The sequence below is a fragment of the Mustela nivalis genome (assembly GCF_964662115.1).
Source record: "Mustela nivalis genome assembly, chromosome: 5".
In the NCBI taxonomy this organism is placed as follows: Eukaryota; Metazoa; Chordata; class Mammalia; order Carnivora; family Mustelidae; genus Mustela; species Mustela nivalis.
In genome coordinates, this window is record NC_139024.1 from 41,289,048 (window position 1) to 41,316,010 (window position 26,963).

General features: G+C 34.6%; 1 protein-coding gene across 1 annotated transcript in view; it reads left to right on the plus strand.

The window, feature by feature from the left end:
- RNGTT (RNA guanylyltransferase and 5'-phosphatase) overlaps nt 1-26,963 on the plus strand; it is a 351,237-nt gene that overhangs the window by 266,402 nt on the left and 57,872 nt on the right. Inside the window, exon 14 of the mRNA XM_082730606.1 lies at nt 19,065-19,131. Within this exon, the coding sequence (XP_082586732.1) occupies nt 19,065-19,131 (67 nt within the window). The remainder of the gene's footprint in view (nt 1-19,064; nt 19,132-26,963) is intronic.

Sequence of the window (26,963 nt, forward strand, 5' to 3'; positions counted from 1 at the left end):
ATTGATTCTAATGCCTCTTGGCTGCTGCTGCTGCTGCTGCCTTGCTCCTCTTAATTTTTTCTTTTTTCTTTTCTTTTTTTTTGAGTCAAGGAATATTAATAGATTAAAAAACTTCTTGGCTAGTCTTCTTTTATTTTTGGTGTCCCTTAGGTTTTACTGACTTCATTTTCTTTCTCTACTCTCGTTCTTCCCATTCCCATCCCAATAGTTCACATATAATCAGTTCAGACTCCTGAAACAGTTCTAGTCTTAGAAAGAAGCTTTTTTAATACCTGTTTTTGCGTATCACCTGGTAGAAAGTGAAAGGAAGCTCAGAACTTGCGAGTTTCTAATAATAACCAAACTTTAGGAAATGAAGTATAATATTTAATTTTGACCTTAGAAATAAATTAACTTGGGCCCCACTAGCCATTATCAGAATATTTACAAAATAATTTATGCTGATTATTATGCCACAGATAGTTCCAGATGTTTTAGTTCCAGCTAAGGCTGTAATGCAGCAAGCAACATTTTTAAATTTTGCATGAATACCTCAGGTTTATTTTTCTAAAATTAAAGATTTTTAGGAAGCTGTTAAGCTTCTTCATTATTTCTATTATGCTTTATCTGTCATCTCATTTGTAGGAATCCTACTTTAAAATTCCCTAAGTCTAGGTAGTCTTTATCTTGTTTAGATCATTTTAGAACTTCAGCTGTCGGTTTTGGTTTTGCATATCAAAATATTTTATAGCAAAGTGATATTTAAATTAGCTTTATATCCATCCATTTACAAATCTGTGTTACATTTTTCAAATATTTTTTAGACTACCTTACTATCAATGATTAGTTCTTCCCCAAGGAGGTGTGTGTTGTTTTCTTTTTGTTTTGTTTTTTCTTCCTTTTTTTACTTTTTGTTTTTTACTTACTGAGCAACTCTTGATCACATCTACTTTGTGTCAGGCACTGTACTAGAAGCTTGAGATTGCAATATAAAATTGTCTATGATGACATTTCATGGTTTTTGGTAGGAGAGTCTTAAAATATGGAAATTCCTTATTAGTGATTCCAGTGTTGAGTCATAGTGCATCCAAAAGAAATTCCCTAAAAACCAGCATACGGGTTTCCACTTAACATTCAAGCTTCTACTTTCAGCATTTAAATCTTTAGTATTGAGATTACCACAATATCTCTTTCATATGGGTCTGTAGTAGGATTTACCAATTTATCTTCATTTCCTGTAGTTTAATTACTTCAAACCTGCTGCCTCTTAAAGGCTATGAGCTCCTGGGGGTGGGGATTATCTTTATATCTTTGGTACCTGGCCCAGAGTCTGGCATATATAATAAATGAGTCAGTTTTCATAAAGAGGGAGAAAGAAGATGGGGGAGAGCCAAGATGAATATAAGTTTGACTTAATCTTCCTCCCTTGTTGTTACCTTTCCTCCCCTACTTCTCTTTTTAAGTAGGTCATGTTGATTGAAGAGATGCTCTGCACATCTGAGGAGGTGGGATAGAGTTTTGCGAGGCCCAAATTGATTCTGTTATGTAGAATTGATCAAGTTGTGGAGAATTCATTATCTTTAACCAAGCTTCTTAATTATTAAAACAATGCCCATACAGCATGAAAGTTAAGAACAAAGAACCAGAGAAGGAGAATTTTGATTCCTAGATTCCTAGTTCTTCTATCTCTTACAAGCTGTGTGCCCTTAGGCAAATTAGTTATTTCTCTTAGCTTCCGTATCTATTAAGTGGGGATAATAATGGTACCTAACTCTTGAGGTTCTTTAACAAGATTAAATGAGAATCCTAAATTAAAATTAATAATAGGGAGAAAACCAGTGTAATGTAAAATTAATCTTAGTCCATGACCTTGTTTATTGACGTTATTAGTGAATAACTATTATTACCATTGCTTTTGTAATTATTAGTACTAGTTTATAATGATATATCATTACATATGTATGTGTGTACACACACGTGCAAATACACACATATGCAGTTGACCTTTGAACGTCGCAGAGTTTGGGGCACCAACTCCTCATGCAGTTAGAATTCTGGTATAACTTTGACCCCCACCAAAACTACTAGTAGCTTACTGTTGCCTGGAAGCCTTACTGATAACATAAACAGCTGACTGATACATATTTTGTATGTACTGGGTTATTACAATAAAGTAAGCCAGAGGAAAGAAAATGTTACTAAGAAAATCGTAAGAAAGAGAAAATTCATTACTGTATTTATCAGAAAAAATTGGCATGTCAGTGGATCCATCCAGTTCACACCCGTGTTGTTCAGTGGTCAGCTGTGCATACATCCTTAGGCCTGCTGTTTACAGTATCTCATTTCCGATCTAACTACTTGGGAAATTTAATTAGTCATCAGAAGATCGCTTTGTAACTATGTGATCAAAGAAAGAGGGTTAGGTGATCCTAAACTATATCATTCAGGCTGTAATAGAGCTCGGAAAGTCAGGTTTTCTGTGTTAGTATATACTTTTCTAGCATCCACATAACTCATTTTTGGTAATTATGGCAGTATCTTTCTTCCCTTCTGACCATCTGCCTCTCTTTTTCTCCCTCTTTCATACATGCAGACATGTATGTAGCATATAAATTTTGGCAGATTTATATATATATATTTTAAAGATTTTATTTATTTATTTGACAGAGAAGATCACAAGTAGACGGAGAGGCAGGCAGAGAGAGAGAGAGATAGAGGGAAGCAGGCTCCCTGCTGAGCAGAGAGCCTGATGTGGGACTCGATCCCAGGACCCTGGGATCATGACCTGAGCCGAAAGCAGAGGCTTTAGCCCACTGAGCCACCCAGGCGCCCCTTCATTTCTTTTTTAAGGCCAGATAATAATACCACATTTTGTTTATCAATTTTTGATGGGCATATGGATTGTTCCTACCTTTTTTGGCTATTGTGAATAATGCTGCCATGAACATTGATGCACAAAGAAATGGTTTTTTTTAAAATGCATCTACCATACCATTTAAGTCATTCTGAAAGCCTGGTTAGTTTGAGAAGAAGATAACATGATATGACTGTCTATCATGTTTTTGCTGAGCATATTCTAAAGTTGTAATAACCATAACCTGCTTCCAAGAATTCACAGCAATCACTTAATAGAATGGGAAAAATGAATGGAAAAATATTGTGATTATTAAATAGCCGCCATCTCATTTTTCAGGAATAGTCAAATTAGCCTAGCCATAAGGATATGAAGGTCTATAAGTCATTTATAAAATGTGGTCCTAGTCAGGTAGGTAGCATTTAATTTATATTAACATGTTTTTTTCTTATTTGTTTTTAAAGTAGGCTCCACCCTCAGCATGGAGCGCAATGTGGGGCTTGAATTCATGACCCTGAGATCAAGACAAGAGTTGAGATCAAGAGTCAGGCGTTTTAACTGACTGAGCCACCCAGGTGGCCCTTTATTAATGTTTTACAGAATGTTAGAATTACCATGCTTTATAGCATTGATGGCAGTACCCAGTGAAAATGTCTTTCTTAGGGACATTTCATGATTTTCTGTTATCGGCACATGAGATTCTGGAACTTTGTCTTGAATACTTGGTTATAGTTGTTACATTATTGAGGTTGAACTATCTCACACATTATGTTAGCTTTTAATTGTTAGTTGATCAAAGATATTTCAAGGATAAATATTGTCACTTGTAAGCAAAATAATTGACATGCAATTCAGCATACTAGACAGTCACTTTTACATTTGGAAGTAATTTTTAAAGACTTTTAGTATTATATCATTATATCTGTTTGGAATAGATATCAAAATAAAAGGTAAAATGAACTGTGATAGTTCAGATTCTTTTACACGAGCTGTTCAACTGGTAATAAATTCCTTCAGGGGGTCTACAAACTACTACCAGTCAGTAGTTACTCTGTATGAACCAAAAACATTCTGATGAATTAAGGAGGAACTATCTATTAAGCTAACTCAAAATAGGCTGATTCATTCATGAAAAAGATAAAATTAATTACTTTAATAATAATAATAAAGATTGCTAGTACATGGCTAGCAATGAAAAAAACAATAATTGTGTACCTATTATAATCCATGTTTTAATATATAAAATATATCATATTTACTAAGGGAATATTCAGATTAAACTTAATAGCAGAGAGAAGACCAACTTAATATGTATTCTATCAATGAAATACTTAGTTCTCTGTATTTTTCGTTATAGTTCATGTCTCAGCCAGCATTTTGTAACGAGCTCAATGAAGCTGAAATTCAGATTTGCAGTAATTCTTTTCAATGTAGAATATAACAATCTCAGTCATTTTGGGGTCTGTGATTTAAAAAAACAACAACATTTTTCTCTTTGATTGATCATAGCTATTATTGAAATAGATGTTAACATGTGACATGATGCTATAATTTAGACTGAAAAAATTGAATTGTGAATTATATCCACTCAGCTTAAATTTCTCTGTTTCTACTCTCCAGAGCATCTTTTGTACTTCTTTTCCTGCAGAAATGGCTGCTTAACATAATGTTCCTACATTTTCCCAAGGGAAAACAAGGACTTCATGGTCAAATTCTTGTCCAAAGTATACAGGGGAAGCTAATACAACAAAAACAGAAGAAAAAAAAAATACATGATTTAGAATTTGCCAGTATACTAAATGAAGATTTTATTCCATTTAACCTTTTAACAAATATGCTTTACACAATATCTGTCATGATGTCATTGTCAAAGTGATGAACATGTATGGATACGATGATGATTCAGATGATTTCAGATGTTTAATTTGAGGTCAATTCCTGCATACGTCATTCTCCCATCTCTTGTTTTGTAGATAGAAGTAAGTCACAGAATAATGTTTAGGATCATTAGATAACAAATTAGGCAGGAAGCTGTATGTTTGTAATGATTTCCCTGTTAAAATCTACTTTCAAACTATTCTGCTTCATGTTCACACAAGCAGTTCTTTAAGTAACAAATCTATTCATTTAGAATGATCTGGTGGATCAATTAAGAATTATTTGTATGCTCAGTTTGATATATGGACTGCAAACTGTTGTAGACTTTATTTTTTAAATATATTTAATAAAATTTGGAAGGTGAAGTTTGTACATTTTTTACAGCTTTATCAAGAAGTAATTGATACAATAAACTGCACACAGTTAAAGGGTGCAATTTGATTGGTTTTTATGTGTGAAATCATCACTCCCAGGATAAAATGATAAACATTCCCAACACTCTCTAGAATTCCCTCCTGTTCTTTCTAATCTCTTTCCTCTCAAACCCTTCTTGGCAACCACTGATCTGCTTGCTGTTGAGAATTTATATTCTAAAATTATACAAATGGAAGCATATAACATGTGTTCTCCATACCTTTCAATATTAAAGAATTCATCCGTGTTGTTAACATATATCAATAGACCATTTCTTTTATTGCTGAGTAGTGTTTTAGTAATAGATACATCACAATTTATCCATTCATCTATTGATGGGCATTTGAAATGATTCTAGTTTTTGGCTATTAGGAACAAAGCTCCTATGAAAGTTGAGTACAAGTCTTTCTGTGGACATTTACTTTTATTTCTTTAGGAGTTGACAGTTTCTTTGTCTAAAGAACCACATAGTAAATACTTCGGGCTTTATAGGTCTGGATTTTCCCTCTTTTGCCCTACGGTAATGAAAACTCCAGGTAGTAAGCCAGGGCAGAGGTGGGAATGATTTGGTTTGTTTTCCTTCTTTCAGGTACCACTGACCTGTGCTGTTTCTTGTCCAACTTCTGAAAAACATTGTGTAACATTGTGTATTCAGTTGTTTAGCGGGAGTAGCACCTAGTCCAGTTCTCCTGACTCTGTCTTGGCTGGGAGTGGAAAATTTGTCTAAATATTTTTTATCAGTAGTATTTATTTTCTTCAATTTTAAAATACCATTATGCCCAGGTATGTAAGTTCTGTTTTCAAATTATATGTATGCCATAGAATATATAGCTCCAGTCTGAAGGAAGGGATAAGTGACTTGGATTCTCTAGGAGCTCGTCTCTCTCTCTCTCTCTCTTTTTTTAAAGATTATTTATTTATTTATTTGACAGACACAGATCTCAAGTAGGCAGAGAGGCAGGAGAGAGAGAGAGGAGGAAGCAGGCTCTCCGCGGAGCAGAAAGCCCGAAGTGTGGGGCTCGATCCCAGGGCCCTGGGATCATGACCATGACCTAAAGGCAGAGGCTTTAACCCACTGAGCCACCCAGGCACCCCTAGGAGCTCATCTCTTAAAATACTCATCTATTTATACAGGAATATTAAAATATGTTAATTTGTGAATTAATACTGTACCCTTCATTTAGGAGTCATTCTCTTACTGATTATTTTGTGTTTTTTTCCTTTTTGCTTTTTCTATTAAGACCATATACAGAAAAGTACATAAAACAAATAAATGTATAGTTTTTATGAAATTTTTTGTAACCAATATACACTTAACCACTACCCAGGACAAGAAAGAAAATATTTTCTGGCAAACTAGATGCCTTCAGCATGCTCTTTCTCATTCACAAACTTTTCCCTCCCACCAAAGATAACCACTTTCCAGATTTACTCCCTTGCTCTTCTGTATAATTTTATTACTTAAGTATGAATCTCTAAACCACACGGTTTGGTTTTGCCTGTTTTTTAACTTTTTTTTTTAAAGATTTTATTTATTTATTTGACAGAGAGAGACCACAAGTAGACAGAGAAGCAGGCAGAGAGAGAGGGAAGCAGGCTCCCTGCTGAGCAGAGAGCCCGATGCAGGACTCCATCCCAGGACCCTGAGATCATGACCTGAGCCAAAGGCAGCGGCTTAACCCACTGAGCCACCCAGGCACCCCAAGGTTTTGCCTGTTTTTGAGCCTTACATAAATGCAACCTTATGTTCTCTTAGGTTTGGCTTCTTTTACTCAGTGTCATGATTTTGAAATTTATCCATGCTGTGGGCAAATTCATTCTTTTTCATTGCTCTCTCTCCCTATGAAACATCATATTATATAAAGGCACTTACATAGATGGCAGTTTGGATTCATTACCTATAATAGTCAAACATACTTGTATGTGTATTTAGGTACACATGCACATATATATGTCTGATGTGTATATACTTAAATTGGAATTGCTGTGTCCTAGAGTGTATGTTCAATTTACGATATGTGTGTTAGAAATTTCTTCTTTTCAGTGGCTTCTTTCAGTCTCTTTGTTTTTTTTTTTTAAGTTTTTTTTAAGTCTTTCATGTCTCTTTGTTTTTTTAAGTTAGCATTTCTCCTCTTCCTAGTTTTGAGATATTATTGACATATAACATTGTATTAAAGGTGTACAGCATAATGATTTGAGATGTGTATATTTTGTGAGGTGATCACTACAATTAAATTCAGTTAATAGCCAGCACATCACATAGTTACAAAATTTTCTTTCTTGTGATAAAGACTTGTAGATCTACTATTTTAGCAAATTTCAAATATACATAATACAGTATTATTAACTATCGTCCCACTGCTGTAAATCACATCTGCAGAACTTACTTATCTTATAACTGGAAGTTTGTAACTTTAGCTACCCTCATCCATTTCCCCCAGCTCCTATCTCTGGTAGTGACTCTCTCTGTTCTCCGTTTCTATGAGTTTGGGTTTTTGTTTTTTTTTGTTTTTGTTTTTGTTTTTGTTTTTTGTGTTTTTTTTAGATTCTACGTATAAGTGAGATCATATAGTATTTGTCTTCTCTGGATGACTTACTTCATTTAGCATAATGTCCTTGAGGTTTGTGTTGTAGCAGTTGATGGGATTTCTTTTTGTAATGGTTGACTAATACTCCATTTTGTATGTATGACACATTTTCTTTATCCATTCATCCACTGATGGGCACTTAGGTTGTTATCTTGACTATGTAAATAAATAGATTTCATTTCTTTCAGATATATACCCAGAAGTAGAATTGCTGGATCTTACGGTAGTTCTATTTTTCATATTTTGAGGAACCGCCATGCTGTCTTCCATAATAGCTGTACTAATTTACATTCCCACCAATAGTATACAAGGGTTCTCCTTTCTTTGCATTCTCCGCATCATTTGTTATCTCTTGTTTTAGGGTTTGGTTTTTGTTTTTTAATAATAGCCATTCTAACAGATGTAAGGTAATATCTCATTGTGGTTTTGATTTCATTTTCCTGATAGTGATGTTGAGCACCTTTCCTTGTACCTGTTGGCTGTCTGTATGTCTTTTAGTTCCTCTGCTCCTATTTTAATTGGATTTGTGTGGCTTTTGAATTGTTATGAGTTCTTTATTTATATTTTGGTTATTAACCACTTATCAGACATTTAATTTGCAAATTATTTTCTTCTGTTCTGTAGGTTCTCTTTTCATTTTGTTTATTGTTCCCTTTGCTGTGCAGAAGCTTTTCAATTTGATGTAGTTCCACTTGTTTATTTTTTCTTTTGTTGCCTTTGCTTTTGGTGTCAAAAAATCATTGCTAAGGGGTGCCTGGGTGGCTCAGTGGGTCAAAGCCTCTGCCTTCAACTCAGGTCATGATCCCAGGGTCCTGGGATCGAGCCCTGCATCAGGCTCTCTGCTCAGCGGGACCCTGCTTCCCCTTCTCTCTCTCTCTGCCTGTCTCTCTGCCTACTTGTGATCTCTGTCAAGTAAATAAACAAAATCTTGAGAAAAAAATCATTGCTAAGACTGATGCCAAGGGGCTTTTATATTTTCTTCTGGGAGTTTAATTGTTCCAGGTCTTACATTCAGTTCTTCAATCTGAGTTAACTTTTGGGTGTGGTATGGGGGGCTTTCTTTCTTTCTTTCAACTATAGTGGACAATGTTATATTAATTTCAGGTATACAACATACTGATTAAACAATTCTACATATTACTCAGTGCTCACCACAGTAAGTGTAATCACCATACAACATTATTACATTATTAATGACTATATTCCCTATGCTGTACTTTTCATCTCTATGATTTATTTGTAACTGGAAGTTTATACCTCTAAATCTCCTTCAATTATGTTGTCCATTCCCCTACGTGACTCCCTTGTGGCAACGATCAGTTTGCTTTCTGTATTTAAGAATCTGTTTTGTTTGTTTTTAAATTTTATTTTAATTAAATTTGTTGTTTTACGTTTTTATTTAAATTCCAGTTAGTTGGGGCACCTGGGTGGCTCAGTGGGTTAAAGCCTCTGCCTTCGGCTCAAGCCCTGCATCGGGCTCTCTGCTCAGCAGGGAGCCTGCTTCCCTGCCTCTCTGTCTACTTGTAATCTCTGTCAAATAAATAAATAAAATCTTTAAAAAAAGAAAATTCCAGTTAGTTAACATATTGTAGTATCAGCTTCAGAAGTAGAAGTTAGAGACTCATCCTTTACATATAACACTGGCGCTCACTAGAATAACTAGTGCCCTCCTTAATACCCCATCACCCATTTAGATTCCACATATAAATGAAGTCATGTAAATCAAATCATTCTCTAACTCATTTAGTGTAGTACCCTCCAGGTCCATCAATGTTGTCTCATGGCATATTTTTAAGGTTTTTTTTAAATGATTTTAGACATAGGAAAGTTCCAAAAATAGTGCAGAGTATTCCTGTATATCTCTCACATTGTTTTCCCCTCTTGTCAACATCAGGAAATAAATGTTAGTACAACACAATGAACTTAACTACATTCCTTAATATAATTTTGTCAGTTTCCTCACTAATATTCTTTTTCTCATCCAGGATTCCACATTGTGTTTAGTTTTCATGTCTCTTTAATCAAATCTGTGATAATATCTCATTTTTGTTTTTCATGATCTTGACACTTTTTGGAAAATATTGGTCAAGTGTTGTCCCTTAGTTTGATCTTTCTCTGTACTTTTGGCAGGAACACCATGAAAGTGATATTTTGTCTTTCTCAGTGTGTTTTATGGTGTTGGGTAAGGGGAGGGCACGTTGATAAATCTTACTACTGTGATGTCAGATTTGATTACTTGGTTAGGTTTCACTAAAGTTGCTATATTTTCTTTGTAATTAATAAGTGTTTTCTGGAGGGGAAGCTTTGAGACTATTCAAATATCAGGTTTCTCATTAAATTTTCATCTTCTAGTTCTAACATCCTTTCATTGGCTTTTGCCTACAAAAATCATCACTGTGGTGTTTTTCAGTTTTGATTTGGTGAATATTCCAAATAATGGTGAATTTCAATTTCCCTCATTCTTTTTTAGTTAATGTCATTGGGAATTTTACTGTAAAGAAGAACTGTCCCCCCTTCCTCATATGCTTGTTTATATCAGTAAGGATTTAAGAGTATTTTACTCTATGGATTATAATCCAGGACTCTCATTTTATGTTGCTGTTTTGGCTTTGGTCGTTAAGAACTTCTTCAGTTTGGCTTCTGTGTCTTTTTGACAGTCTCTCATTATTTTTCAGCATTTCTTTGCTTTCTAGTTCCATAGATGTTCCAGGTTCTTCTTGTAGTTTCCCTCCTGCAGTCCAGGAATCAGCCATTTCTCCAAGGACTCCACTGTGTGGGTAGTGTGTAGTGTGTAGTGTGCAGTGTGTGTGTGTGTGTGTGGTGAATGGTAGGAAAAAATCTAGATCCTCAGTCTAGTCATTGCTGCTTAGTGTCATTATAGGCCCTCTCTGTTGTCAGAACTAGGAATGTATCATATACTAACATGCACCTACACACACATTTATATTTATTTCTTTATCCATCTGTGAATATATTAAAAGCTATAAATTCCTGCTAATACTTCTGACTCTAATCCAGCATCATAATGTCAATTCTAGCTTTTCCCCTTTGCTTATGTGTAATTCTTTGTACAGTGAGAAACCTGCATCTCTTTATACATGATGTATTTACTTGTTTGTTAAATCCTAGTATACATATAACATATTTAGAATTACTAACCCACATGCCTATGAGAAACAAGTTTACTAGCTCAAGGGCTGTATTTGTGTACAGTGGAATATAGTCAAAATACTCTTTCTAAACTTACTTTAAAATCTTTTTATTCCCATCCCCCTTAATGTGGGATGTTATTTATTTGTAATACAGTTGTTTTTATTCTGTTTTGGTTTCCCTCAACATTTTGGTTGATTTTGATTATTTACATATTTGTTTATGTATTTGTTTACTTATGTGGTATATGAAACATTATCATGGTTATAATAGTCATGACTTGGGGCACCTCGGTGGCTCAGTCTATTAAGCATCTGCCTTCAGCTCAGGTCATGATCCCAGAATCCTGGAATTGAGCCCCTGTATCGGGCTCCCTGCTCAGCAGGAAGTCTGTTTCTCCCTCTATCCCTCACCCTGCTCATGCTCTCTCTCCCTCTCTCTCTCTCTCTCAAATAAATAAATAAATAAATAAATCTTTAAAAAATATATTAGACATGACTTTACAAAAAGGTATTCTCATAAAATTGTCCTTCATTCACTATAATACCTACCCCCTACATGAAGACAAACTTTAAAGTTTCTATTTTAGCTTTCCTGAAATCTTTTTGCACAAATGAACAGTTACATGAATATTTTCTAATACTTTTTCTTTTTTTACATTAAGAATAACATACGGGGCGCCTGGGTGGCTCAGTGGGTTAGGCCGCTGCCTTCGGCTCAGGTCATGATCTCAGGGTCCTGGGATCGAGTCCCGCATCGGGCTCTCTGCTCAGCGGGGAGCCTGCTTCCTCCTCTCTCTCTCTGCCTGCCTCTCTGCCTACTTGTGATCTCTCTCTCTGTCAAATAAATAAATAAAATCTTAAAAAAAAAAAAAGAATAACATACTATAGGGGCACCTGGGTGGCTCAGTTAGTTAATTGTCCAGTTCTTTTTTTTTTTTTTTTTTTGACAGAGAGAAATCACAAGTAGATGGAGAGGCAGGCAGAGAGAGAGAGAGGGAAGCAGGCTCTCTGCTGAGCAGAGAGCCCGATGCGGGACTCGATCCCAGGACTCTGAGATCATGACCTGAGCTGAAGGCAGTGGCTTAACCCACTGAGCCACCCAGGCACCCAATTGTCCAGTTCTTGATTTCTTTTTTTTTTTTTTTAAGATTTTATTTATTTATTTGACAGAGATCACAAGTAGGCAGAGAGGCAGGCAGAGAGAGAGGAGGAAGCAGGCTACCTGCTGAGCAGAGAGCCCGATGCAGGACTTGATCCCAGGACCCTGAGATCATGACCTGAGCTGAAGGCAGCAGCTTAACCCACTGAGCCACCCAGGTGCCCTCCAGTTCTTGATTTCAACTCAGGTCTTGATCTCAGAATCCTGAGATCCAGCCCCATGTCAGGCTCTGTGCTCTGTGCAGTCTGCTTCTTTCCCTTTTTCTCTCCCTTTGCCCCTCTCCCCACTTGCACACTTTCTCTCTTAAAAGTCTTTAAAGTCTTAAAACAAAAAGAGTAACATACTGTATATCCTTTTTTACTTAACAGTAAGCATATCTTAGAAATTGCTTCCTATCAGTAATTAGAGATCTTCCTCATTATTTTTTATAGTACATGTTTCTCCATTGTGTGGATTTACTGTAACTTATTTACCTACTCTGCTGTATACTTAGGTTGTTCCAGTATTTTGCATACCAATAGTGTGCAGTGAATAGCCTTGTACATGTGTATTTCTGCATTTTTGGAGGTGTATTTTCAAGGCATATTGTTAGAAGATAGATTATTAGGTCAAAAGCTAAGTGCATATGTGGTTTTGTTAGATATTGTCAAGTTTCCCTCCATGACCACTGTCCTAGTTTGCTTTTTCAACAGTATCTGAGAACTTTTGTTTCCCCCAGGCTAGCCAACAGAATACATTCTCCATATGTTTTAATTTTTGCCAGTCGGATAGGTTGGAAAATGGTATCTCAATGCTATTTTAAGATATATTTCTCTAATTACTAGTAAGTTGGAATATTTTTGTATATTCTTAATGTCCCCCCCCCCTTTTATTTTGGTGTGTGTACGTGTGTACATGTGTGTGTGTGTGTGTGTGTGTGTGTGTGTGTGTGTGTGTGTGTATTGCCTTTTTATGCCTTGTTCTCATTGTTACAACAGGTTTTTGGCCCTTTTACCTTATAGTTTTTGAGTTTTTTAATAATAGAATTATTGGTTTCTTCTCTGTAGTGTATACTGCAAATGTAAATGTTTTCTCATAGTTTGTCAGGTATCTTTTGACTTTATTTATACTATTTTTTCCCTGATGGTTTGTTGAAAATTTTATATAATATGATTTACCAATATTTTTTTGTGACATTAAAATTTAAGAGGAATTTACTCAGGTTTGTTTCCCTTCTAACACATGGAAGGTTTTTTCCCACCATCCCGCAGTGCCACCTTTAGTAAATCAAGTGTTTGTTTATGTGTAGGTCTGTTTCTAGATTCTCTGTTATATTCCACTGGTGTTTTTGCCTGTCCCATGCTAATACCACATTTTCTTTAATGCTGTAGCTTTGTAAGAATAGGAAGAAGTTGTGGTAGCTAATGGACTCAGTCTCCTCACTATGTTCTTCTTTAGGAGAGAATCTTTGATATTTTTGTTCTTTTACTTTCCCATGTATATTTTATAATGAGCTTATTAAGTTTCTCAGATTCTGTCAGGATTATTAACATTGCATTAAGTATATTCATCATTGAGATTTCCTATCCATGAACATGATACATTCTCTCATTTCATTTATTTAGGACTTCCTTTCCTCACTTCCTCCTTTTTGCATTTTTGTTCATGAGAGAAGTTGACCTATACAGTTCCTTTTTTGTACCATCAACATTGCATTTTTTAAAGAAAGTAAACTTTTTTTTTTTTTTTTAGAACTGTTTTAGGTTTCCAGATATTTGGGCATAAAATAGAGAGTTCCCATATATTCCCTCTCTTTGAGCACATAGTTTCTTCTGTTATTATTACCTAGCTCTTAGGTTTTTAGGTAGACATAAGTTTTTCACTCATTTGGGTAAATACCAAGGAGTGTGATGCTGGATCATATGGTAAGAATATGTTTAGTTTTATAAAAAACTGCCAAACTGTTCTTCTACATTTTATCTTTCTACCAGTGATGAATGACAGTTCTTGTTGCTCCACATTCTTTGGTATCAGTGTTTTGGATTTGGTCATTCTGATAGGTGTATAGTGGTATCTCATTTGAATATTCATTTCCCTAGTGACTTGTGATGTTGAGCATCTTTTTTTATGCTTACCTGCCATATATATCCTTAGCGAGATGTCTGTTTAGGTCTTTGGCCATTTTTTAATTAGGTTGCTTGTTATTGTTGAGATTTAAAAAGTTCTTTAATATTTTGGGTAAAAGTCCTCTTGCAAACATTTTCCCCTGGTCTCTTGCTTGTCTTTTCTATCTTTCTTGATCAACATTGCTTTTTCATATCTGAGTGTCAGAGTTATGCTGACTAGTTAAAATATAAATATTCCTTCTATTTTCTGGAAAAATTTGTATATGATTACAATTAATTTTCTTTTAAATGTTTGGTAGAATTTGCTGAAGAATCCATCTAGACCTTTTGCTTTCTTTGGGGAGATCGTTAAAAATGTTTACAGTAGGACAAGTAAGATACTCTGCTTTTTTTCTTAGGTCAGTTTTATTTCACTGTATTTTTCTGGAAGTTTTTCTAGTCTCAGTTTTCAAACTTGTTGGTGTAAGGGGGTTTATGATATCCTCTTGTTTTTTAGTATATGTAGGCTGTGTTCTCTGTGTTATTCCTGATACTGTTTGTGCTTTATCTTTTATTTGTCAGTCTCATTAAGGATTTATCAATTTAATTATTCTTTTAGAAGAAACCATTTTTAATCTTTCAGTCCTATCTAGTGTATATTTTCTATTCATGAATTTCAACTTATTTTGTTCTATTTTCTTTGGGTTTAATTTAGTGGTGTTTTTCTAATTTCTTGAGGTGGTTGCTAACTCACTGATTTTCAGCATTTTTTTTTTTTTTGACATATACGGTTTAGGTTATAAGTTTTTATCTAAGTTGGATTTAGCTATATCTTACAAGTTTTGATATATTGTTATTTTGTTATCTAGTTAAAAATATTTGATACTTTCCTTTGGGATGTCTTTTCTGTCCTAGAAGTTATTTATTGATGTATTTCTATCATTTTAAACATGGAGATTTTCTGGTAATTTTTATGTTCTTGAATTCTAACTGAATTCTTGTATTTGCATTCTCATTTTCTCTAGTAGTTGATATATCAGATACAGTTTCTCTGAGAAGTAGGATTTTATGTAAATTAGCTTTAAAGATACTGTAAATTTTGGGGCACCTGGGTAGCAAAGTCTGTTAAGCAACTGACTCTTGACTCCGACTCAGGTCAGGATCTGTACTGGGCTTGAAGCCTGCTTAAGATCCTTTCTCTCCCTCTCCCTCTGCCCCTCCCCCCCAACCACTGCTCTTCTTGGATGTTCATGCTTTCTGTCTTAAAAACAAATAAACAAACAAACAAGCTGTGCTCCCCCCGCGCAGGATATTTTATTGCAGTTGAAAGACTATCTATTAACAAGTATTGTAATTATGGGCTATAGACAGAGTAGTTAATTTTGAGTTATTTAGCTTATTTTTATTTTTTTAAATTTTTGATTTGAAGCAATTATAGACTCAGTTTCCTTTTAAAACTTTTTAAAATATCTGATATATCATTAGATTATAGTGAGTGAGGTCCTTTTAAATAATGTTCATTTTATTACCTGACAAGTTTTTTTTTTCCTTTATGTGAGAAACTTTTCTGAAAATAACTTTATTGCATTCTTTCCAGGATAGGTATTTGTTAATATTGTATTTGGGAATTTGAAGCAAAATGAACATTAGTCTTACCTGTGTTTACCTTTTCAAAAACTCTTAATAGGTCCATCCCTGATTCTCCTGCCCACATGCCTATTGCTCTCTTACTGCTGATTGCTGTCTTATTGCTACTTTCCTCTTTTTTTTTTTTTTTTCTTCCCCCTTAAGTAGGCTCTGCCCTCAGCCTGGAGCCTAACTGGGCATTGAATTCATGGCTCTGAGATCAAGAGTCAGATGTTTGACCAACTGAGCCACCCAGGTGCCCTGCTATTTCCCTCTTTGATAGCCACACCACAGAAGTATTTGGTTACAAGCAAATATTTTAGGAGTTGCTAGCATTTGTATAAAGGTTATGTTAATGTTCATGTAACTTAAGGGCAAAGCAATTATCTAGTACTAAATGAGTCAGGTTTTCTATTTTAACATATACACATGAATTCACTTATCAGTGCTGAATTAACGCCCTACTCTGGGGATTTAAAATGTGTGATTGCTTTATTATATGCAAGTACCCTGTCACCATAAAATGGTCTATTATTTGACAACAATTATGTATACAATTTGGTAAAATAATTTTTTGAAATGTAAAAATGGTTAAAGAAATGTCCCATCTTAAAAGTGTTTTCAGAGTGTTATTTTGTGCATAGCAGGCATTTAGATTATAGTACATATTAAAACCCACTCAGTTGATGGTAGTAATATAATCTGTGGTAATAATAGGTATATGAATGAGAGAGAACAGTATTTGAAAAGTGAAACATGTATATGCTACATAATTGATATATTAAAGAAATTTCTTGTTTAAGGAAAGGTAGCTGTTAAATAGGCAAGTTGGAGAAAGAGGGGCACACTAAATGGTATATTGGCGAGCTTCCTGAAAAGCATAGGCATAGTAATTAGAAGCATATTGATTTTTAAATGTCAGCCAGCTTTTATTCTCTTCTTTCTCTAGCATCTTTATTTGTATGAACAGTGACTATTCTTACTTCTGAAGGGGGTTTATTAAGGTTTTTGTGAACATTTGTTATATAGGAAATAAATTACCACTGCTATATATAACTAACATTAAACTGTGGTACTGGCAATGATTTGTGAGATTTAATTTCTAATATGTTAAGAAATTCTCCATTTCACAGTTGAGGTTTAGAGAAATTGCCTATGCTTTCTACTTATATTTGGTGAACAAATGCCTTTAGTCCTGTTTATGACCTTTAACACCATGCTAAAATGAAGTACTGCAAGTATCACTTATATTTCAAAATTAAGTAGCTTTTTGCTAACTTGGTTTGATCAAGATTGTGTTCATCAGCTATTAAATTCTTTCAGTAGCCTTTAATGCTTTATGAGCCTTTAAAGAATGTCAAGGAGCAAAGAATGTTTCTGGGAGATTGAATGTCTATCTACCTTATTTCATAAAATCTAAGGTGCTTTGAGAGTGTGCTTTCTTAGTCTTCCTAGACTGAGTCAATGGAAACAGTGATTATAAGATACCATAGAATATGAGAGGCAGGGGCGCCTGGGTGGCTCAGTGGGTTGAACCGCTGCCTTCGGCTCAGGTCATGATCTCAGGGTCCTGGGATTGAGTCCCGCATCGGGCTCTCTGCTCAGCAGGGAGCCTGCTTCCCTCTCTCTCTCTGCCTGCCTCTCCATCTACTAGTGATTTCTCTCTGTCAAATAAATACATAAAATCTTTAAAAAAAAAAAAAAAGAATATCAGAGGCATCCAGTTTTCAGAGAAGTTAAAATATGAAGAAATTCATATCCTGGAATTACTGAAGTAGAATTTTTGAAGTCACTAACTAAATTTAAACGGATGGTTATGATAATCTTGTGTTCTGATTTTTTATGATTAGACCAATATGGTATCCTGAGAAATTTTCATAAGGTTGTTTTGAGTTTATAGTCTTCTGTTCACTTTAAATACTACTCAGTGTTTCATTTTCAGATTCATGCAATAGAATTATACAGTCATCCTTGAGATCATTTTTTTACCTGCTGTAAAATGCTATTAATTTTCATTACCTAGCTCTGAGATGTGTTTTGGCCTGGTTCCTGTAGGCAAGGAGTATAGGCAAAGTTTTTTCATATTCTTTATGTACACTAAGGTTAAGAAGGGAGTTAGTGTACATTGAGAAAAGATCTATGATAAAAGAAAATGAGATAATCATAAGAATGTTTATGTTCTTCTCATACCCTGTACCACTATACGCTCCACAAGCACAGTTCAAATGATGGTGTTACATTCACATTGTTTAATGCAGTCAGGAATGATAGCTCTCTTTTAAGTGGAAATTGGAAGGGAAGGAGGAGTCCTAGAAGGTCACTTACTAATTTTTTTAACGCTCTGTATGGTTTGCTTTTTATTTTCATGTGTATTTTTTTTATAAGAACTAAGTACATCTTACAGAAATATGACTTCATATTGCTTATAAAATAAAGATATGGCATTTGACATTCTTCATAGTTTATTCCAAACTTCCTTTGGGTTTTCATCTTTGACATTTTTCATAGTTTATTCCAAACTTCCTTTGGGTTTTCATCTTCAACTAAATTATCCCTCACTCTAGCCATACTTGTCTACTTTTTGTCTCAGATCTTCTACATTTTCACGACTTGTTTAAATTTCTCCCTTTGCCTTACCCACCCTTTAAGACTGAACCAGATCTCACCTATTTGAACTTTTCCAGCTCCCTTGATAGCAAGTACCTTTTATTCCACTATTTTGCAGTGGCAAATACATGTATATTGCCCTTATCAGAGACTGCCTTTTGGTAGCATTATTTATTTATGTATCTGGTTTTCCTTTATATTTTTGGGACTGAGTTATTTAGGTTTATATTATCTCCTACAGTACATAGTATAGGTGTACAATGAGTGTTTCTTGAATTTAATCCTTACAGATTTTTAAATATATGCATTACTTCTTTTAGTTTTTTCCCAGAATACTATTTAGTAATTTTGCCAGAATTACTAATATGTTAAACTATTCTACATCTAAGTTTCCATTCTCAGCATTTACTACTATTTTCTAAAGTATAAGAATTTTTCTTGAATCATTACATTGTATACCGGAAACTAATGTAACACTGTATGTTAATTATACTTGAATAAAAAAACAAACAAAAAAGAGAAGTACCCTCCTGTGACAACCTATTTCCAAATTAGTTAAAAAAAGGATTATTTCTCAGCTATCTCATAGAGCAAAAGACAAGAATAACTGCAAAGATAGCTTTTTCACAGTATCTATTTGGTATACAAATTATGATGATTATATGAGCTTTTTATATAAGGAAGAATGTTTTCAAAATAATATGCTTTGTTTTTGTTTTGTAGGTTACTTCCTCAGAATGTTGGTCTGCTCTATGTTGGAGGTTATGAAAGACCCTTTGCACAAATCAAGGTACGATTGTTCATTTTCCAGTATATTTTTCTTAGATGTAGTTCACTTGTCCAGAACCCATCAAAAACCTGCAAATAACCATCAATATATCAAAAATATTATGAATGTGAATTACTGATTTCATTTTGCATTATCTCTCTTGAACAAGTAATTCAGTTTTTCAGAGGATTATTTAATTTGTTTATTTAGTGTTTTAAGATTTTATTTATTTGAGAGAGAGCAAGAACAAGCAAGAGAGAGAACACGGGAGAGACACAGGGAGAAGCGAGAAGCAAGCTCACCAGGGGGCCTGATGCAGGAGTCCATCCCAGGACTCTGGGATCATGACCTGAACTGATGGCAGACACTTAAACAACTGACCCACCCAGGTGCCCAAGAATTTATTATTTTAATATTCTTGCCCATAGTAATGAGTTGAATTTGACCAAAGCACTCTTTAATGTGTACAGTTTGATAAATTTTGATATGCTTCGACTTGTGAAACCATCACTACAATCAGCATGGTAAACATATTCATTACTTCCAGAAGTTTTCTTGTGCCTCTTTGAAATTCCTCACTCCTGCCCTTTTTACACTTCCAGTCCCCAGGGGACCACTAATCTGATTTGTGTCATCATAGATTAATTTGCATTTTCTAGAATTTTATATAAATGAAAGTATACACTATTTGCCCGGTCTCTCTCTCTTTCCCTCTCCCTCTCTCAGCCTCTTTAATACAGCATAATTATTTTGAGATTCATCCATGTTGTTGCACTTACCAATAATTCATTGTTTTTAATGCTGAGTAGTACTCCATTATGTTAGAGCATAGCTTCTTTATCTTTTCACCTGTTGATGGACATTTCGGTTGTTTCTGCTTTCTGGCCACTACGAACACTTGTATACAAGTCTCTGCAGGGATATATCCTTTAGTTTCTCTTGGGTAAATACCTAAATTGGCAATGGCTGGGTTAAATTGCAGTTGTATGTTTAACTTTTTAAGATACAACCAAACTATTTTCCCAAAATAGTGACAGTGCTAGTTCCTCCATATCCTGGTATCGCCCATCTTTTTTTTAAGTTTAGTCATTCTTATGGGTACATAGTGGTATTTCACTGCAGTTTTAGTTTGCATTTCTGTTATGCCTAATAATGTTGAGCATCGTCTCACGTGCTGATTTTTCATCTGTACATCTCTAGTGGTGTGTGTTCAAATCCTGCCTTTTTTTGAATTAAGTTTTCATGTTTTTACTCGAGTTGTGAGCGTTCTTATATCTTCTGGATGTTAAGTCCTTTATCAGATACGTGATTTGCACCTTTTTTCCCCCCAGCAATGGCTTCTCTTTTCCTTGTCTTAACAGGGTTCTCAAAGAGCAGAACTTGTTAATGCTGATGTTTAGTTTATTAGTTTTTCCCTCATGCCTCATGCTTTTGGTATTGATCTAAGAAATGTTTGCCTAACCAAAGTCACAGAGATTTTTCTCCTTCATATTGTAGAATCTTTCTAGTTTTAGGTTTAATATTTTGGTTTAATATTTATGAGTTAATTTTTTAATATGATTCAAAATTCAAGATATAGAGGAATGCTGAGTTCCCTGCTTTTTTGGCACATGGATATCTACTTGTTGTAAAACCATTTTTATTGTTATTTAATTTATTTTTTTAAATGCACGTTGTCCTTGTTAGTATATGTGTTGCTGAAGCAAGCACTAAAACCATTTTTTAAAAGCTATCCTTTCCACCCTTGAATTGCCTTTGCATCTTTGTTGAAAATCAGTGACTATATGTATGTGAATCTATTTCTGGATTCTTTATTCTTTTCCATTTATCTGTGCCTATCCCTCCACCAGTACCACAATATCTTGATTATTGTGTCTTAATAATAAGTCATGGAGACAGATAAGATAAATCCTCAAACTTTGTTCTTTTTTGAAGTTGTTTTGGCTAATTAGATTCCTTTAATTTTCACACACATTTTAGAAACATCTTGTCAATTTCTCTAAAAATGCCACTGGAATTTTGACTTGGGTTATGTTAAATCTATATAGATCAATTTGAAGAGAAATGACATTTAATAATATTGAATATTTTAATTCATGAAGACCACATTTTTTCAATTTGTTTAGATTTTTAATAGCTCTCAGTAATATTTTGACTCAGTGTATTGGCCTTGTACATTTTTAATAGATTTATCCATAGGTATTTTATATTTTTGATGTCATAAAAATATTTTTTAACATTTTTATAAAGACTTTTGTGTAATTTTCTGTATTAATAAATACAGGGAAAAGTTTGAAGTGAAGTATAATTAACATACAATAATATATTACTTTCAGGTGTACAATATAATGATTCACCTTTGCTATACAAAACTCAGTGCTTATCAAAATAAATATACTCTTAGTCAACCCTTTATCTGTTTCACTCGTTCTTCTGCTAGCCCACTTCCCCTTTGGCAACCACCAGTTCTCTGGATTTAAGAGTCTGGGTTTTTGTTTGTTTGTTTGTTTCTTTTTTTTTTTTTTTAATATTTTATTTATTTATTTGACAGACAGAAATCACAGGTAGGCAGAGAGGCAGGCAGAGAGGGGGGAGGCAGGCTCCCTTCCAAGCAAGAGCCCGATATGGGGCTTGATCCCAGGACCCTGAGATCATGACCTGAGCTGAAGGCAGAGGCTTAACCCGCTGAGCCACCCAGGCTCCCGTTTCTTTTTTTATTCATTTGTTTCTTAAATTCCAGATATGAATGAAATCATATGGTATTTGTCTTTCTCTGACTTGTTTCACTTAGCATAATGCCCTCTAGGTGCACCCATGTTGTTGCAGATGGCAAGATCTCATTGATTTTATGGCTGAGTAATATTAGAGTTTGTGTATGTGGGTGTGTGTGTATCACATTTTCTTTATCCATTCATCTGTTGATGGGCACTTAGGTTCCTTTCATATCTTGGCTATTATAAATAATACTGCAATAAACATAGGAGTGCATATATCCTTTTGAGTGAGTATTTTGTTTTCTTTGGGTAGACACCTGGTAGTGGAATTATTGGATCATATGGCAATAATGTCTTTAAATTTTTGAGGAACTTCACACTGTTTTCCATTGTGGCTACATCAATTCACATTTTCACCAGCAGTGCAAAAGTGTTCCCTTTTTTCTACATCCCCATGAACAGTTGTTATTTAGGTTCCTTTCATATCTTGGCTATTATAAATAATACTGCAATAAACATAGGAGTGCATATATCCTTTTGAGTGAGTATTTTGTTTTCTTTGGGTAGACACCTGGTAGGGGAATTATTGGATCATATGGCAATAATGTCTTTAAATTTTTGAGGAACTTCACACTGTTTTCCATTGTGGCTACATCAATTCACATTTTCACCAGCAGTGCAAAAGTGTTCCCTTTTTTCTACATCCCCATGAACAGTTGTTATTTCTTATCTTTTTGAGTCTAGTCATTCTGATGGGTAAGGTGATAGATAGCTCATTGTAGTTTTGATTTGCCTTTCCTGATAATGAGTGATGTTGAGCATCTTTTCATGTGTCTTTTAGCCATTTGCATGTCTTATTCGGAAAAATGTCTATTCAGGGCACCTGCCCATTTTTTAATCGGATTTTTTTTTTTTTTTGTATTGTAGAAGTTCTTTATATATTTGGGGGTATTAACCCTTTATTTTATATATTATTTTCTACTATTTTCTCCCATATAGTAGGTTGTCTTTTTGTTTTATTGATGATTTCCTTTGCTGTGCATAAGCTTGTTATTTTGGTATAGTCCCTATCATCAAAATACTGACAGCATTTTTCATAGAACTAGAACAAAAATACTATGTATGCAATGTATGGATCACAGAAGACCCCAAATAGCCAAAGCAATCTAGAAGAAGAAGAAGAAAGCAGGAGGTATCGCAATCTCAGATTTTAAGATATACTACAAATCTATAGTAATCAAAACAGGATAGTACTAGCACAAAAGTGGACACATAGATCAGTGCAGCAGAATAGAGAGCCCAGAAATAAACCCATGCTTATATGATCAGTTATTCCATGACAGAGGAAGCAAGAATATACAGTGGGGAAAAGAGAGTCTCTTCAACAGATGGTCCTAGACAGCTACATTGCAGAGTAATGAAACTGGACCACTTTCTTACTCAAGAGACACCAAAAAACTCAAGTGGATTAAAGACCTAAATATGATACCTGAAGGCATAAAAGTCTTAGAAGAAACATAGGCAGTAATTACTTTGACACTGACTATAGAAACATTTTTCTAGATATAAAAGTATTTTTTATTTCAGTTTCTGATTGTTCATTGCTAGTATATAAAGATTCAGTTTTTATGTGTTTACTTTAAATCCTGCAATTTTACTATACTCAATTATTAGTGCTAGTATTTTTTTCTTTTTTTTTAGATTTCATAGGATTTTCTATAGAAATGATTACATCATCAGCTAATAAAGATAGTTTTCCCCTCTTCCTTTCTGATCTGGATGCCTTTTATTGCTTTCTTTTGCTTCCCTACATTGACTAAAATCTGCAGTACAGAGTTAAATAAAAATGTTAAGAACAGACCATCCATGCCTTGTTCATGATCTTAGAGGGAAAGCATTCAATCTTTTATCAAAAATTTTTATAGTAATAGTTCTTAAAGATTGAACCCTAGATTCCATTTCTCAAATGGAATGATATTATGAACCTTCAAAGTAGTTAATAAAAAGGACAGTTTGAGTTCATCCTTTTTTATTATAACTTTTTGTTAAGTTTTCTGACAGGCCTGTGAAATTTGTATTGTGTTTTTTGTTTAGTTCTCTGATTCTTCTTCACATTTATTTCTTGGCTATAAAAGTTTTCTCTTGTTCCACTTTGAGGGGTGTGAGTTTAAATTCCTTTCTACCTGCATACATGACATGTATTTTTATGCTTTGAAAAACAAGGATTTTTCAGAATAGACGGAGCCTGAATAAGACATGTAAAATATTTATTATTGAGGAGGTTTAGTAACATTACTGACATTTTTTTTTATTTATTTTTTAAAAAGATTTTATTTATTTATTTATTTGACAGAGAGAGAGAGATCACAAGTAGGCAGAGAGGCAGGCAGAGAGAGAGAGAGGAGGAAGCAGGCTCCCTGCTGAGCAGAGAGCCCGATGCGGGACTCGATACCAGGACCCTGAGATCATGACCTGAGCCGAAGGCAGCGGCTTAACCCACTGAGCCACCCAGGCGCCCCATTACTGACATTTTTTAATAAAAAAAAATCTTATTTTAGTTACTGTAGCTTTAGCACCTCTTTAAATACCTCCACTAATTTAATTTCAATCAAAATGCTCTCAAAAGTTCACCATCAGGATCTTAACTTGTGGACTCTCTTAAACTTTTCTAATTTCTTAAGTAGTGACAAGCATTCAGATACATTTGCTTTCTTCTATTTTTAATATCCCTGGAACACAAGTTGGCAAGGATTTCTTCATAGACCTCACTCTCTCCCTTGTTCACCTAATTCAGCAGTATAGCCAGGAATCCTAACAAGTTTCTGCAGGAACATTTTGAAAGCCTAATTTTTTTCTGTCCTTTGGTTTGGAAAATCCTGTTTTTCCTTATTAGAACTGAAATAACTATTAAAAAGTGAGAGGCTTACATTATATATTTAGGAACAGGAACAATATGTGTGTGTGTGTATGATAGGTTTTAAAAACATATTCTAAGTATACATATGAAGTTGATTACTCCTTCACTCACCTGATTTATTGACGTAACATTTTCTTTATCCAGGACTTTCTTAACAAGCTCAGTGACATAGGTCAATCCTTTGTCAACCCATTATCTTTGTTTATTTATTAAAATTTAAATTCTGTTAGCCTATATATAATACATAATAAGTTTTGTTGTAGTGTACAACAGTTCATTAGTTGTGTATAACACCCAATGCTCATCACATCACGTGCCCTCCTTAATGCCCATCACCCAGCCCTTTATGCCTGGATAATCAACTTAATGAAGAAGGTGCATTAAGGGCACCTGGGTGGTTCAGGTGATTAAGCATCTGCCTTTGGCTCAGGTCATGATCCCAGGTTCCTGGAATCAAGCCTCAGATCGGGCTCCCAGCTCAGTGGGAAGCCTGCTTCTCCCTCTCCCATTCCCCCTGCTTGTGTTTCCTCTCTCATTGTGTCTCTCTCTCTCTCAAATAAATAAATAAAATCTTTAAAAAAAGAAAAGAAAAGAAAAAGGTGCCTTATTTTAGGGCACCTTTTCCTTTTGATGTTACTGTGAGAAAGTGTGAAAAAGATCTCTCTCGTAAATTGTGAAAGGATTTCTTATCTTTATTAATTATTGAAGTTCCTTCATAATTCTTATGATTCTTATGAAGATGCTATATTGATCCTTACCTAAGTAGAATACTTACAAGTTAATTGGAAAACAATAAAATAATCATATTTTAAGTGCTTGAGATTAGTAAGGTTCACTTCCTCTCTTGCTTTGTACCTGACTTGTTTTGGACATGAAATAACAGTACTTGTTATGCTCATCTTTCTCCCACTAAACTAATGATACTATGTTGTATAGCATAGATAGCAGATATAATCTTTAATAAATGGAAACTGCTTTGATTTCCCTAAGAAATCACATCATCACATCACGTGCCCTCCTTAATGCCCATCACCCAGCCCTTTATGCCTGGTTGAATTTTTTTGTTATATGAGATAGGAAACTGTTCACTTGAATATTTAGGAAAGAGAATTCTTACTCATTAACATAACAGGACTAAGTTTGAGTGACTTGGTGGTTAGAGGTTCTTATTGTTAGAGACTTGTTACATCTATGTTTAAAAAAAGCAGGTTCATTTTATAAAGATTCAAAAGAGAAGGATAAGAACACAAAATGGGTATAGATATTTAGACAAATGTTAAATGAATTCAGAAATTTGCTATAGCATGACAAGAGATATCTATACTATAAATGAATAGCATGACTCCATTACAACCATTCTTTTTAAAAAAACTTTTTTTTTAAATTAACGTATAATGTATCATTTGTTTCAGAGGTACAGGTCTGTGATTCATCAGTATTACACAGTTCACATCACTCACAGTTCACATCACTCACATTGGACCTCCCCAATGTCCATCACCCAGCCACCCCATCCCTCCGCCCCTCTCCACTCCAGCAACTCTAAATTTGTTTCCCGAGATTAAGGGTCTCTTATGGTTTGTCTCCCTCCCTGGTCCCATCTTGTTTCATTTTCCCCTTCCTTTCTCTGTGATCCTCTGTCTTGTTTCTCAAATTCCTCATATCAATGAGATCATATGATAATTGTCTTTCCCTGATTGACTTATTTCGCTTAGCATAACACCTTCTAGTTCCATCCATGTTGTTGTGAATGCAAGATTCACTTTTTGATGGCTGCATAGTATTTCATTATATACACATACCACATCTTCTTTATCCGTTCATTTGTGGATAGACATCTGGGCTCTTTCCGTAGTTTGGCTATTCCGGACACTATTGCTATAAACATTGGGGTGCATGTGCCCCTTCGGATCACTATATTTGTATCTTTAGTGTAAATACCCAGTAGAGTGATTGCTGGTTCATAGGGTAGCTCTATTTTCAACTTTTTGCGGCCTTCCATACTGTTTCCAGAGTGGCTACAGCAGCTTGCATTCCTACCAACATTGTAGGAGGGTTCCCCTTTCCTGCATCCTCACCAACATCTGTCATTTCCTGACTTGTTAATTTTAGCCATTCTGACTGGTGTTAGGTGGTATCTCACTGTGCTTTTAATTTATATTTCCTTGATGCCAAGTGATGTTGAGTACTTTTTCATGTGTCTGTCGGCCATTTGGATGTCG